Source organism: Pristis pectinata, chromosome 23 (assembly GCF_009764475.1).
Source record: "Pristis pectinata isolate sPriPec2 chromosome 23, sPriPec2.1.pri, whole genome shotgun sequence".
In the NCBI taxonomy this organism is placed as follows: domain Eukaryota; kingdom Metazoa; phylum Chordata; class Chondrichthyes; order Rhinopristiformes; family Pristidae; genus Pristis; species Pristis pectinata.
The window spans coordinates 26,523,400-26,539,392 of NC_067427.1; the positions used below are offsets into that span (position 1 = coordinate 26,523,400).

The window sequence follows — 15,993 nt, forward strand, 5'->3', positions numbered from 1 at the left end:
GGTGTGGTGTTCAGAATTGGACTCAGTACTCTGTTTTGGCTGTATCAGTGTTTTACATAAAAACAATTATCAAGACTTCCTTTGTCTTGCACTCTACATTCTAATTTATAAAACCCAGGATCCCACATCTTACAATAACCACTTTCTCAACTTGCCCTTCAATAAGTTATAGACACATAATGCCAGATCTTCATACACATTTTAGAATTGTGCCCTCTAGTTTATGTTGCTTCTTCTTAATCTTCCAAACAAAATGTAACACCTTGCATTTCTCAGTATTAAATTTCACTTGATACCCTTGTGCCATACCACCAGCCTGTCGATACCTCCTTAGAGCCTGTTATCATTCTCATCAGAGTTTTTAATAGCTGCAATTTTTGTGTCAACTGTCAATTGTACCCTGCACATCAGATCTTTAACATTAAGAAAAACAGCCATCCCAATACCTATGGAAATGCTCTTTACACTTCCCTTCAATCCAAAAGACAACCTTTCACTGACAACTGTCACTGAGCTATTTTTCTATCGATGTTGCTGCAGCACTATTTATTCCAGAGATTTTGATCTTGTGATGAGCTTATTATGTGGCACTATGTCAGCTGCCTTTTGAAAGTCCATATATTACACATCAATCTTCATCAAAGCATCCAAACAATTTAATTAAACATGACTTGCCTCAAACAAATCCATGCTGGGTGTCTAATCAATGCACACTTGTCAAGGAGACTGCTAATTTTTTCCCTAATTATCATTTCTAAAACTTTCCCACCACTGAAGTGAAACAGAGTGGTCTGTAGTTACTTTTATCTCTACACTCTTTTGCTTTATTCAAAGGGTATAGTATTTGCTATTTTCCAGTCCTCAGAAACCATCCATGAATCAATATGTTTGGAAGATTACAGTCAGGTCCTCTGTAATTTCCTCAGTCACTTCCCTCAGTAACTGTGATGGATCCCTTTTGAACCAGGTGACAAATTCACTTTCTAGTACCCTTGATTTCAATTTTTAGTTGATCCAGTTTCCAAATTACATCTGAATTACAACAGCAAGAGTGTTCTGGCCAATGTTTACCATTCAAATATCATAACAAAAATGTATTATTTTCTCACTACTGTATCAGAGAGCTAGCTGTTACACAATTTGATTGCTGTGTTTCCTCCATTACAAAGAAATTATGCTTCAAAATTGCTTTGAAATTTCCAACACACTCAAGTCTTGTGTAAATCTTCAAATAATAATCAATATTTAGATAACTTGGAATACAACTTTGTTTATATACATGGGGCAAATGACATTCCTTTGAAGAAAACATTGAAGGTAGGTTAAAAGCGTCACCTGTGTGATGTCAGCACTACTGAGCGCCCCGTCTTAATGATGTCAAGAATCAGGTTCCACAAAAACCTGCGTGCTTTGGGGTCCATTCCTGTTGTCGGTTCATCCTGCAACAGCCAAAGTAATAATTGGGATTGCACATGATTTTCCTTTTAAGCTTCTCAAAGATGTAAAATATGGCTCAAAAGGCAGCTATCAAATACATCAGCACAGAATAACAAAGTCATAGGCTCAGTATGGTCTGGATATGGTGATTGGCAAGGGAGAGAGCCCAGCACACAGATGCAATCACAAAGAAGGTGTGCCAACGTTTTTCTTAGAAGGTTAAGGAGGTTCAGTTTGTCACCGAACACTGTAACAAACTTTTACAGATGTACCATTGAAATTATGCTGACTGGTTGCATCATGGTCTGTAATGGCAAATCAAATGCGCAGTAACGTAAGAAGCTGTAGACAACAGTGGACTCAGCCTAATGCATCACGGGCACATCCCTCTCCACTATAGGAGGCACTGCCTCAAGAAAGCAACATCTATCATCAAAGATCCCCACCATCTGGGCCATGCCACCTTCTCTTAGCTCCCATCTGGCAGGAGGTACAGAAGCCTGAAGTCCCACACCACCAGGTTCAAGAACAGCGACTTTCCTTCAACCATTTGCTTCTTGAAGCAACCAGAACAACCCTAATCACTACAGTTTAGCAACACTATGACCACTTTGATCACTGTACTAAAATTGAATTTTTTTTTGTCCTAATTGTTTTTTCTTGTTCTAGTTACGTTCTTTCTTGTAAAAATAGTGTATAATTTATGTTTTTCTTTTGAATGTTGCTTATATGATGCTGTGTGCCTGTGATGCTGCTGCAAGTAAGTTTTTCATTGCACCTGTGCATACATGTACTTGTGCATATGACAATAAACTCAACTTTGACTTTGAAGACCCAGGCCACGCCAGTAAATGCCTGTAGCTCCATACAGAATCACAATATTACTTGTTTAAATTGAGGCAAACGCACTGTAGAATCCCACATATTCATTGTCAAATACAGAGATCCTAACCTTACTGACAGTTTCAGAATGGCATCACTGGCAGTTTGCTCTGTGATTGGCTTCCACACTAATCCATCTCGCAAGGGGGAAATCACCCCTCGGATTCTGTGCGAGATTAGACCAGGCAGAGTCTGCAACCCAACTGATTTCAATCAGTGCTGATAAAAACAAAGGGAAAGCTTAAGATTCTTTTTCAAACAATTGTTTTGTTTGGGAAAAAATAATTAATAGTTTTTTGGTTATCTCTGACCATCAGAATATTTGAAAACACAAGGAAATAGGAGCTCTGATGAAGGGTCTCAGAACTAAAATTTTAACTCAGCTTCTCTTTCCACAGATCTACTGAGTGTTTCCAGCATTTTTTTGTTACTTAAAATAGAAGCAGGAGTAGGCCATCTGCTCCCTCACACTTGACCTGCTATTCAATATGACCATGGCTGATCTGTCCTAGGCCTCAGCTCCTCTTCTTGACCTGTTGCCCATGGTACTAAATTCCCCAATCCATCAAAAATGGATCTATTTTGTCTTTAATTACCTCCAATGGTCTCACTGCAAAAACCGCCAAGAGAGAAATCCAGAGATTCACCACCCTCTCCAAAAAGAATGGTTGAATTATCATCATAGTTCTAGAGGGGACCAAGGGGGCTTTGTGGGATGCAAAGGCATTTCACGGCCAGAGTTTTCTCTGTACGCAGTTGGAGACACTGTTGTCACTCAGGCCACGTCATTGGAGTCTGTGATGCTTCAGGCCATCAAGGTAGGGCCTCTGTCTATGAAACTGGTCACTCTGGAAATCTGACCGGGTACTTCCTGTCTTGCCTTTCGGAGCACTGCATAGAAACGTGGACAATGTCCACCCAGGAGTACCCATTGGTGCTCTCTCCTTGGAAAATTAAGTCTACCCAACTCAATGCTGGGCTCTGATACTTGTTTCTTATATCCTTCACTTACTTTGCATTTTCTGGGCCCTACTCTTACATTATACCAACCCTCCCCACCATCCCACAATCTTACTACTAATACCACCCATCCCCACCCCAGCCCCCCAGACTCGACCTCCCCAACCATTCAATCCAAGGGCCCCCAATAGAGGCCGTGATCTCCCATGTGAAATTTCTTATTTGGGTGCACTTGAATTTCTAAGTTTGAGTTTTTTACCCCCATAATTAAATGGAACATTTCTATGATCTAACATGATATATGCCAACAATTACAACTTGGAGCTTTATTTTGAAGATTTAAACTTACGATGATGAGGAGGACATTTGTCCAGTTTGCTTATGCACTGACCAATGAATTATCATGGAAGAATGGACAACATATCCTACCCAGCTAATGAAAGTTACAATCAATGGGATAATTAAGGATAAACTAAGCATGGTTGTGTTACTGAGTGAATCACTGAAAATTCTGTAAAAGTTCAGTACATCAGCCTATGCATAAATGACTTTGACATTGAAATACAGAATGAAATTAAATAAACACTAACGATATAAACTTGGAGATGTGGCAAATAGTGATGGTGATACAAATTGATTGCATCAGGACAAACATAGTCTAGCAGAATGGGTCGATGCAGTTTAATACAGAGAGGTGCAAGGTGATACATTTTGGCAGAAGGGAAGGGGAAAGGCAACATAGATTGGTCCTAAACACTCTTTAGAACTAAGTTGACCTGGAGTTGATGTGCATGGATCTTTGAATGTAGCTGAGAGAATAGTCAAACAAAGGATATAGGATCTTAAGCTTCTGATGGGTACAAAAGCTGAACCTTTATGAAGCTCTGGTTTGGCCACAGCTAGAACACTGTGTCCAGTTCCGGTTACCAGAATCTACGAAGGCTGTGAAGAATGTTGAGAAGGTGCAGTGGAGATTTACCAGCATGCTTACAGGAATGAGGAAGTTTAGCTACAAAGTTGGGTTGGGGAAGCTGGGTTTGTTCTCCTTGGTGCAAAGAAATTGAGGCGACATTTGACGGAGGTGGACAAGATCATGTCTGGTTTTGATCAGGTAGACAAAGAAAAGCTGTTCCCATTAGCTGACGGTACAAAAGCCATCCAACACAAATTTAAGGTTTTGGACACAAGGTGGAGATCAGGGGGAGGAATGCGAGGAAGAAGCATTTTTTATACAGTGAGTGGCGATGACGTGGAACTCACGGCTTACAAAGATATTGGGCATGAAGATGTTGAAAGCTGGGCAATAAGAATGAAGAAAATTGTTGAAAATGATCAACAATTTCCGAAGGAAATTGGATGAGCAGAAGAGGGAAGTATACCTGCTGGGTGGGGAAATTATACTTAAATGATAGGATTTCTCTACAGTGGGCTGGCATAGACTCAATGGGCCAAACTGGCCTCCTTCTGTGGCGTGAGAACTCTATGTCTTCTCTCGGACAGGATATTACCACTGATTGCATTGTGCCTGTGCTGAGGCAATTCTATTCAATTCTCCCATTCTCATATGCTTTCCCTTTTACTTGTTTCTTTGAAATATTAATCCCTGTCCATTATAAAATTATTAGAGATTCAAACATTAGCATGGTCTCTCAGATGGCCATATTCAGATGCACACATTTCTTTGAACCTCAAACTTCTGGTCAAAAAACACCAGGCATTTTGAGATTGGCAGATTTCATTCCTTGTTTAAGACATGGAGCCACATACAGGCCATGGTTATGGCGTCTGGTGTACATGTGACTCCAGACCCGCCAACATGATTGAATCTTCCCTGCCTCCTCAGTTTAGGCCACTGACGGATAGAGAATAAATTCCAGCAGTGCCAGCGATGTCCACATCCAGTGAATAACTGACAAGCAAGAGCTGTAAATTGCTGTCTTTTGAAGTTGAAATACAATTACCAAATATCAGTAACTAGATAACCTTAGAACTATTTTGTCTATTGAAAAAAAAACATAGAATTATTCTTATTCTATCTTTACAGTTATTAGGTACTATATAAGTTAATATATATGTATATTTTGCATCCAAATATCTCAGCAAAATGTTTCAAAACAGCAGTAGCCAAAGAAAATGGGCTTCTTTCAGCAAATATAGGGGGCTGTTTTACAATCTTTCTAATATCACTGTTACTTGAGTACGTATCTAGGACACTGCACAATTTGTGGTTTTTACAATGTGACAAGCACAATCCATTTCCAGCATTGGTGGTCTTGTGAGTCTTGGCAGAAAAATTGAGGCATCGTACACATGGATTCCACACTGAACTGCCATTCCCAAAAATGAATGATGTTATACCCTAGTGGACAAAAACACTTAAAAGCATGCAATACAGAAGGGTTGTTGGATTGTTTTGTGATTCAAGCATAATGTATTTACTTGTGGCAGCCCAAGTCGCTCGTGAATCTTACCAGGAAAATTAAAGAAGGGTAGCCGATTAACGCAATGGCCGTCGAGAGCTTTCTTTTGTTGCCACCACTGTATGTTCCTGCAGGTTTGTCTGCATATTTCGTGAGCTCCAGCTTATCAAGTGCCCAGTTTATAACCTACACAAAAAATGACGATAAGATTTGTTTTAAAGATCAGATTTTTCCATTCAATGATATCATATATGAGCAATCCCAAGTCAGATATGCATGTTAAATAAATATCGTAACTCCACTGGACTCAAACATCATCTGTTTAACTTTTTTTTCCATTTACACACATTTAAAGAACTAGTACACAGCTTAAACAATGGCTGATCTACCTAGGTACCATTTTCGCTGAACTATTCTCGTATCTCTCGATTCTGTTCAGAAATCTATCATATTCGGTTTTCAATGAACTCAATAACTGGGCCTTCACTGCACTCTGCAGTAGAGAATTCCAAATTTCACCGCCCTCTCAGTTCCAAACTTCATACCCGAGAAACTAGTCCCTGTTTCTCAACCCGTTGACCAGGGGAAACATCCACCCTGCATCCTGCCTATCAAGCCCCCCAAAGATTCTGTGAATTTCAATCAGACTTCCCCTCATTCTTTTAAACTCTAGAGGATAAAGACCTAGTCTACTCAACCTCTCTTTATTGGAACCAGTCTAGTGAACCTTTGCTGCATTCCCTCTTTTCCATATACATCCTTTCTCAGATAAGGAGATCAAAACTGTACTCCAGGTGCAGTCTCACCAAGACCCTATTCAACTCCAGTGATACTTCCTTACTACAGCATTTATAAAATATTGCAGATACTGGAAATCTGAAATAAAATTCCTCTTATAATAGTTTTTCTCATTGCTCGTTCCACCTGCATGTTGATTTGTGTACAAATACTCTTGGGTTCTTTGAACATCACCTCCCAGACTTTTACCATGTTACACTGCTTTTCAGTTATATACACCAAAGTAGATGACCTCAGATATCTCCACATTATATTCCACCTACCACGTTCTCTTTACATCCTCCTCTGAACTCACAGTCCCCCTTAGCTTAATAACATCAGCATACTCCAGGATAAAACATCTGGTCCCCTTAGCCAGGATCTAAGCACTGGTCCCCATGGTAACCCACCAGTCTCAGCCTGCCCACTCTTTGCTTTCTGCTTGATAACTGGTAACCAGTTCTCAATCCATATCCAAATGTTCCCCCAATTCCATGTGCTCTAACCCAGTTGACCAATCTCCCACATGGTACATTATAGAAAGCGTTCTGATAATCCAAATGTACCCCATCCACTGGCTCCCCCATATCAATCTTACTGGTCACAGATGGTAATACAGCATGGAAACAGGTACTTTGGCCAACAATGCCTTTGCCAGCCTTCGAGTATTTATCTATATATTTTAATGAACCACAGGCTTCTGCGCATTTCAAATACACATCTAAATACTTCTTAAATGTTGTACAATACCTGCCTTCACCATTGCCACAGCCAACGCATTCCAGTTTTCAACCACCCTCACGTCCCCTCTAAAATCTTCTTAATCAGGCTCCCCCTCAGCAATCTCCAATCCAAAGAAAGTAAACTTAGTCTACCCAGTCTCTCCTCACATAACCAAAGAACCTCAGCAGATCAGTCAAACAGAATTTCTGTTTTCTATATCCATGCTGACCCTGCATAGGTTCCAGCATTTCTTCCTGCCATAGACATTAGGTTGAAGGATCTTCATTCCTGTTTTTCCTTTTCCTCCTTTTTTTAAATAGTGGGGTCACACTTGTTATCCCTCAATCAACATTAAAGGTATTGTTCAAAATGGTGTGGGACTAAAGTGTCTTGTCATTCAGAGGGATCTAAGTGTTCTCGTACAAGAATCACTAGAAGTTAACATGCGGCTACAATAAGCAATTTAGAAAGCAAATGGCATGTTGACCTTTAGCGCAAGAAGATTTAAATACAAGAGTAAACCTGTCTTACTGGATTTATGTAGAGTCCAGGTGAGATCACATTTGGAATATTATGCACAAGTTCAAGTTTATTGTCATAAGTGTACATACCCAGGGTATAGGCAATCAGTAACATGCCAGAAATTCAAGAGAGTCAGGGGGCAGAGGTGAGTGAAAAACACAATGATGCAGGAGGAACTCAGCGGGCCAGGCAGCATCCGTGGAGAAAAGCAGGCAGACAACATTTCGGGTCAGGACCCTTCTTCAGGACTGAAGATAGGAAAAGGGGAAGCCTAATGTATAGGAGGGAAAAGCAGAGCACTGACAAGTGGACAAAAGAGGGGAGGCAGCGTGGGCACAAGGTGGTGATAGGTAGATGCAGGTAAGAGACAGTGATAGGCAGGTGCGGGGAAGGAGGGGAGAGCAGATGGGTCGAAGGTAAGGAGAGAAAGGAAAAAAAAGGTAGTAAAAAGAGATTGGCTAGGAAAGGGAAGAAGAAGCATGGCTGGGGGAGTGGAGGGGTTGTGGGGAAGGAGGGGTGAGGATTATTTAAAGTGGGAGAATTCAATGTTCATGCCGTTAGGCTGAAAGGTTCCAAGACGGAAAATGAGGTGCTGTTCCTCCAGTCTGCGCGCCAACTTACACCAAACTTGCATTGCTCTCTGCCTGACTCCGAGGTTTCTGCAGGACTGCAGTAAGAAAACCCACCGGAGTTAGAACTTCAACAAACTTCAACAAGTCGGAAATGTGTAATTCCTAAGGTGAAAGTCAATTTCAAGTTTGTCAGAGTCAACCAGTGAAGGATATGAAAAGTCAGTGGAGACACAAGAGATTCTGCAGATGCTGGAGTCTGGAGCAATACACGCAAAATGCTGGAGGAACTCAGCAGGTCAGGCAGCATCTACGGAGAGAAATAAACAGTCCATGTTTTGGGTCGAAATCCTTTCGGATCCTGATAAAGGGTTTCAACCCAAAACGTCGACTGTTTATTTCTCTCCACAGATGCTGCCTGACCTGCTGAGTTCCTCCAGCGTTTTGTGTGTGTTGGTGGAAGTCAGTGGAAGCAGTTTTCTTTTTACTTCTATTCTATTTAGAATTTTTTTTTGCAGAATGTGACATTTCAGATGTCAATAAAAAAAAGAAATATTCTTAACCCTTTGAGGAGAGTTAACTCACGGTCTTCAGAGCATGCCAGTGGTATCATGAAGTGCTGCTCTATTCATTGTGGTGGGACCTTGACTTAGGATCCCTTTGAACATTTATCTTTAAGATAAAAGCTTTAGGAAAATACTTGCAACTGGGAGAATTTCACTGGCATTCCCAAACAATTTGTTAAATAAAGCACCATCTAAAATACTTTGGACCCAACATATCGAAAACACCTTTAATTGGAACACATTTAAAGCAACAAATTCTTGTGTGGAAAATGAAAGTTGACTTGGTTTGGTGTGTATCTAACAACATAATTTTGCATCAGATCCATATGGGATTCTGGAGCCTCCTCCCAATCCTTACCCTCTCTTCATCTTTCCAGGGGACTCCACGTAACCTAGTGTAGAGCTCCATGTGTTCCCGTGCAGTGAGCTCATCGAAAAGTGCATCGAACTGTGGGCAGTAGCCAATACTCTGCTGGACCTTCAGCAGGTCCTTGAGAATACTGAAACAGATAACAAGCAAGAAAATGAGTGTTGTACACTGCTGCCTTGCATGGCTACAGACTTAGTGGTCTTTTCCTATGAAATTAAGGTCCAAATTAAAGACACAATGCTTATGGGAATATTTACTAAGTGTTTTTCCTTTCCTTACTGTGGCAAGCAACTGCCTTCGTTTACCTGTTTCCATTAACAAAGGCCTCCCCACCAGTTGTACTCTCATCCCCAGTCAGCATCTTGAATGTTGTAGTCTTCCCAGCTCCGTTCACTCCTAGTAAGCCAAAGCATTCTCCTGGGCGCACTCCAGCACACAAGCGATCTACTGCCAAGATCCGACCCATCCTCCGAGACTTGTACACCTGTAGATTTATCAAGTGTCACACTGAAACAGAAGTAAATTCACCTCATCCTGATCTTACACCTCACTGGGAAAAACACACAGCTTACTAAGTATTAACTGGAAGTTCCTACACAAAGAGGAATCCTATCGGGGTGATATACTTTAGTTTCCTACAATTATCAGGAAATGATAACTGTTATGAAGACAATTATCAAGAAATTGGAACATGTCCTGACAGGTTTTTCTGAACAACACAATCTTAATTTTATTCAAAATAAAATCTAGTTGGAAATGAGGGACCTGGGGCATGGATTGCAACAACTGGGATATTCATTCTAGGTCTTTGGTGCATCTGACTTTCTGAAAAGAGGGGGCCTTGGATGTGTTGGTGGAGTCCACTTCGAGAATTTCCTGTTGCATGTGCAAGGTCTGAGATCCAGTCATACAAGAGCAGGCTTTCAGAAAGCCTCTGAAGCCTGATTCAGTGCAACTGCCTTGTGCAGCTTGTGTGCAGGTCAGTACTGGGGACTCTGCACAGATGGGTCTCAACAGTTACCCTGCCCTTCTTGAGGATCTCCCTCAAGCAAGAGAGAGTAATAACACCCACAGGCTCGTAACCATTCATAACCACATTGCACTCCATAGGTTACATTGCAGGGTTTTCCTCCAATGGTTGCTCGAACATAATCAAAGACCCCACCCACCCGGGACATTCTCTCTTCTCTCCTCTTCCATCAGGCAGAATATACAGGAGCCTGAGGGCACATACCACCAGGCTTAAGGACAGCTTCTATCCCACTGCGATAAGACTATTGAACGGTTCCCTTATACGATGAGATGGACTCTGACCTCACGATCTACCTTGTTGTGACCTTGCACCTTATTGCACTGCACTTTCACTGTAGCTGTGACACTTTGCTCTGTACTGTTATTACTTTTACCTGTACTACATCAATGTGCTCTGTACTGACTCAATGTAACTGCACTGTGTAATGAATTGACCTGTACGATCGGTATGCAAGACAAGTTTTTCACTGTACATCGGTACAAGTGACAATAATAAATCAATACCAATATAGCGTAATTAAATGGCTGGTAGTTGGCAGCAAATGTGAGAATGGGAAGTAACATCGACACAATCATCAATGTATTGGGATATGGGTGGGAGAGGGGGCTTGAGTAGCACAAACAAGAACAGGTCCCCTTATCTTGGAAGGAGACAGGTGTTGCTTGGATCCATGTGGATTCTCATAGCTCTGATTTGTAGGAGGTAAATGCTGCTAATGGAGAAGTCGTTCATTGCAAAGATGAGTTCGGCCACGTGAAGGCCAGTGGTAGTGGAGAGGAACTAGTTGGGCCACTTTTCAAGGAAGAATTGAAGAGTTTTAAGCACAAGCTCGTTCTGGGATGTTGGGATCCAAGGTGATATTAAGCCGGCTCAGACAAGGAAACTGGAAATTGATAAACTGGCAGAAGGATTAGAGGTGATGAGTGTGGACAGGGGAAGAAAAAGAATAGAATCAAGATGGAAAGAAATAAGTTTAGAAGTTCAAGAGCACACTGGCACAATGAGTCTACCAGGAAAGTCTTGCTTGTGGATCTTGGGGAGGAGATAAAAGTGGGTTGTGCAGGGATTATTGGGTTTAAGGTTGTGAAGGAAAGATCTCTTGAAGTAATGAGGTCAGTGATGTTGGATTCGACTGTTTTAAGTAGTTTTTTTTGACATGTATCGTGTTTAATACACCTCAAGTGGCTGTACAAGGTATAATCACTTTTTAGCTTATTGGTTCGTCCATCAGGTGAATACGCGTTTTCTCATTGGTTGGTTTTGCCACAGGTATCTAATAGGTTTTCTGATTGAACTATTGTTAGCTAAGGAGTACCTCTTAACTCAGGTATAAAAGGTGTTGTTTTTTGTTAATCTCTCTCTTGTTCTCTTCACCCTCCCCGAAATTCATTTTAGTTCCTTTGTCTCGGCTCATCTCCCAGTAGTAAAGCTAGTGCCATGTGCTCTGTGACTGTTTCTTTGTTTTAAACTTTTCCAATACAACTTTGTGAAGCACCAAGTTGTTTTCAACTCATTCTTGGACTCCTGAAAGAACCTGCAGATTCGAAAATAACCAGATCTGACAGTGACTACCCTGGAGATAATAGCCTGATGTTCAGTGACGAGGTTATGGAGCAGAGGGAAACGTTAGAGATAGCTGGCACACACACAAAATGCTGGAGGAATTCAGCAGGTCAGGCAGCTTCTATGGAGGGAAATAAATAGTTGACGTTTCAGGTTGAGACCCTTCATCAGGACAGGAATGATAGATGGCATTGGGTGGCGGACAATTTGGCAAACAGTGGCAGCATCTTTTCAGCAGGTTTGTCAACAATGTTGGTTGTGGTGACTGTGACAGGTTCCTGAGCGACCGGAATGGTGCAAGTTCAGAGACAGGGTCACTTCAAGTGAGCAATTGGAATGGAAACTCATAGCTGGCTTGCATGCACACAATGGGACAAACCGCCTTTCTTTGCACCTTCAAGCCCTATGATTTACTGACATTTGTAAGTTATGAAAAGCACGATATAAATGAAACCCTCTCTTTCTTATTTTACGTGTTCTCATTGCTGTTCTCTCTACCTTTGTCAGGTTCTGAATTTTAAGAACATCAGTGTCCGCATCTCCTCGTAACACACGTCTCCTCTCATTCCCCACATCAATATCATCATCCTCTATTGGCTTGTTAGAAACTGGCAGGCGTCTGTAACACAAAAGGAGGGGTTACGTACAGCCAGATGGATTAGAAGCAGGAGTCGGCACCTTGAGCCTGCTTCATGAAGGATGGCATCAAAAGAAGATAATGCAAAACAAGTACATTTGCATCTCGTCATTATCAAGAAATGGCTGCTCTGTCAAATACAAGAGAAAGGACAACATCATAATGGAGGTTTGTGTGAAGAAATCCTTCAAAGCCCAATTACTGCAGCATCAACCATCATCCCATTTGAGCAACTGCCATGCCCAGGGGTCTAATGTCCCTTCCTCATTGACTGTATGAAGGAAATTACACACTACCCTCTGCATAAGTACATTTGTCCTGAACATGCCCTTTTATCCTGGATCTTCCGGGTAGTTGAAAGATGGACTCAAGTTTACTGTGGTAAGATAATATTAATTCCAGAGTTCTAAGGCTTGTGCAGGAACAGAGAGACCTGGATATATAGGTGAATAAATCTTTGAAAATGTTGGACACTTTGAGGACACCGTTTCAGGAAAGCATGTGGGATTCTGAACTTCATGAATAAAAGAACGGAATCCAGAAGTGAGGAGATTACAGTGGATATTTCTAAAACATTGACTAGGTCACAATTGAAGTATTGCATTCAACGCTGGGAAGTATGTCAAAATGCAGAAAGTATTTATTGGGGATGAGGGATTTCAGAATCAAGTCTGAATTAGTGAAGTTGGGGTTCTTCTCTTTGGAGCAAAGAAGATCTAGATGAGATTTGACTGTGGTTACAAGATCATTATTGGTTTAATTGTGGTAAAAAGGAGAATGGAGAGGGGTAGAGGGAAGGGGGGTAGGGAAGGGGGGGAGAGGGAAGGGGGGAGGGAAGGGGGGAGAGGGAAGGGGGAGGGAAGGGGGGAGAGGGAAGGGGGGGAGAGGGAGGGGGGAGAGGGAACGGGTGAGAGGGAAGGGGGGAGGGAGGGGGGAGAGGGAAGGGGGGGAGAGGGAAGGGGGGGAGAGGGAAGGGGGGGAGAGGGAAGGGGGGGAGAGGGAAGGGGGGGAGAGGGAAGGGGGGGAGAGGGAAGGGGGGGAGAGGGAAGGGGGGGAGAGGGAAGGGGGGAGAGGGAAGGGGGGGAGAGGGAAGGGGGGGAGAGGGAAGGGGGGGAGAGGGAAGGGGGGGAGAGGGAAGGGGGGAGAGGGAAGGGGGGAGAGGGAGGGGGGAGAGAGGGGGGAGAGGGGAGGGGGGAGAGGGGAGGGGGGAGAGGGGAGGGGGGGAGAGGGAGGGAGGGAGAGGGAAGGGGGGGAGAGGGAGGGGGGAGAGGGAAGGGGGGGAGAGGGGAGGGGGAGAGGGGAGGGGGGAGAGGGGAGGGGGAGAGGGGAGGGGGGAGAGGGGAGGGGGGAGAGGGGAGGGGGGAGAGGGGAGAGGGGAGGGGGGGAGAGGGGAGGGGGGAGAGGGGAGGGGAGGGGAGAGGGGAGGGGGGATTGATTTAAAATGACGGGTGAAAGATACGGGTGAGAATGTGAGGAAAAGAGCTTTTTAATTGGAGAGAGTGCCAATGACCTGGAGCTCACTGCCTGCAAGGGAGGTGGAAACAAAGTCGATCAGAGCTTCCCTTAAGATAGATGCTCAAGTGAAAATAATTTGCAGAGCCACAGGGAAAGAGTGACGGAATGGGAATAACTGGGAATGAGCATGCTTTACAAAGCACTATAATAGATTTAATGACTCAAATAGCTTCCATCATTATGTTATAATTCTACAATTCCAATCCAGAGTGTATCTTATAAACCAATAAGATCATCTTTAAAATATACATTCCAAGACAGAATATACACTGGTTTCCACAATACTTCTGCTCTGCATTTAACATCTGAATAATCTCTACTGGTACGACTTCTCTAGTTAAATTTGTTTTAATGATAACTTAATGGAAGTCTTACAATATCCAAGGATGCAGTGGTGGGAAAAAGACACCAGTTCTAATTTTTTATTTAAATACTACCAAGATTGAGAGTAACTCGACATCAGATTCTAAGTCACTCAATGATGTTCCTCTTAAGATGCAAGTCTAGGTGGGCAGGAGCTTGCAGACAGTATGATAGATAACAGACTTACTGTGGCTTTCTGAAGAAATTGTACTGGCACATGATCGTGATGAAGAAACCCACAAACCCTTCTATTGTCATCGCAACCAGTCCTCGTGTCACAATATCCCATTCAAAAGGAGACTTCATCTTTCCAAATTGGCCTGGAGAGAGAAGTTGTGAACGTTAGAGACAAACTCAAACCACTCTGCAGAATAATCTTCATACTACCCAGCTGTAAATACAAAGCAACTGATGTGTGATGATAAAGCAGAAAACTGTCAATTTAAGGTTAAATCTATTGATGCTTCTAAGATCACTGCATCAGGAGCTTGGCTTTGTGTCCATACACTGCCATCAAGTGTAGTCACGTGGGCAAAATGCCTTCTATCCCAATGGAACATGAGCTTGTCATGACTCTGACCTTCCAGGAGGGCACAGCACAGGGTGGAGAGCAGAAATTCACATGCTGATCACCTCCCCATCCCCTCTACCTTTCCAGAGTAGTAGTTGAGCAAGAGATTTAACTGATTTGTTGAAACAGATGTGTATTAATAGCTGTGCATCTGTTAACTGACAAATACATCCTCAAGCACGACACTGGTCAAGATCTTTCCTTGTACTGATAAGCTTGGTCAGTAGAACAATACTTTATTCTGCTGGTTGTTTTTTTTGGTCAGTCTTCCTAACCAGAAATTCTGAGTGCAGTAAATGGGCATCGTCGCTGGTTGCTGGGGATCTCTTTGGCTATCGGCCCTGTGCTGCATGTTTCAAATGAGCCTTGTGGAGATAAAATGAATTAGTTCTACATCTCGCCAGTGTAGCGGTTAGCGTAACGCTATTACAATGCCAGCGACCCGGGTTCAATTCCCGCCGCTGTCTGTAAGGAGTTTGTACGTTCTCCCCGAGTCTGCGTGGGTTTCCTCCGGGTGCTCCAGTTTCCTCCCACATTCCAAAGACATACGGGTTAGGAGCTGTGGGAATGCTATTTTGGTACTGGAAGAGTGATGACACTTGCGGGCTGCCCCCCAGCATATTCTCAGTAACGCAAGAAGACACACTTCACTGTGTGTTTCGATGTACATGTGACTAATAAAGAAATAACAAATATCCACTATTCTACAGTTCTTTTTTGAAGAGCAAAGCTTACTGAAACCAGTAATGAAGATCTCTCGGATCAGTACGAAAGCCAATGAATTCCCACCAAGGCCAATGACACAGCAGTTAAATGGAATCCGCATTATTTCACATTAACATTGGAATCCACAAATCAAAGCAGATGGCTCTGAAATGAGGTTTTCATAAACAGGTATGAGGCATGGGAAACAATGGCCAAGGTCATGGGAACAATTCACCTGCTCTGTACTGTCGAGGATACACCTAATGATCAAACACAGTCACGAATACATTTAACAGACAAGTATTGTTGTAACTTAACTGACAGGTACTGTTGACAGATGCACTGCACTGATATGCATTGCTGTGGGTAAAACTTTACAT

General features: G+C 42.6%; 1 protein-coding gene across 2 annotated transcripts in view; it reads right to left on the reverse strand.

Moving 5' to 3' along the window:
* abca2 (ATP-binding cassette, sub-family A (ABC1), member 2) overlaps nucleotides 1–15,993 on the reverse strand; it is a 417,188-nt gene that overhangs the window by 30,425 nt on the left and 370,770 nt on the right. For both annotated transcript variants that reach the window (XM_052036764.1, XM_052036762.1), the window contains exons 39-44: nucleotides 14,525–14,657; nucleotides 12,321–12,441; nucleotides 9,532–9,710; nucleotides 9,215–9,356; nucleotides 5,751–5,885; nucleotides 1,336–1,439 (exon numbers count right to left, since the gene is read on the reverse strand). In XM_052036764.1, the coding sequence (XP_051892724.1) occupies nucleotides 1,336–1,439; nucleotides 5,751–5,885; nucleotides 9,215–9,356; nucleotides 9,532–9,710; nucleotides 12,321–12,441; nucleotides 14,525–14,657 (814 nt within the window). The remainder of the gene's footprint in view (nucleotides 1–1,335; nucleotides 1,440–5,750; nucleotides 5,886–9,214; nucleotides 9,357–9,531; nucleotides 9,711–12,320; nucleotides 12,442–14,524; nucleotides 14,658–15,993) is intronic.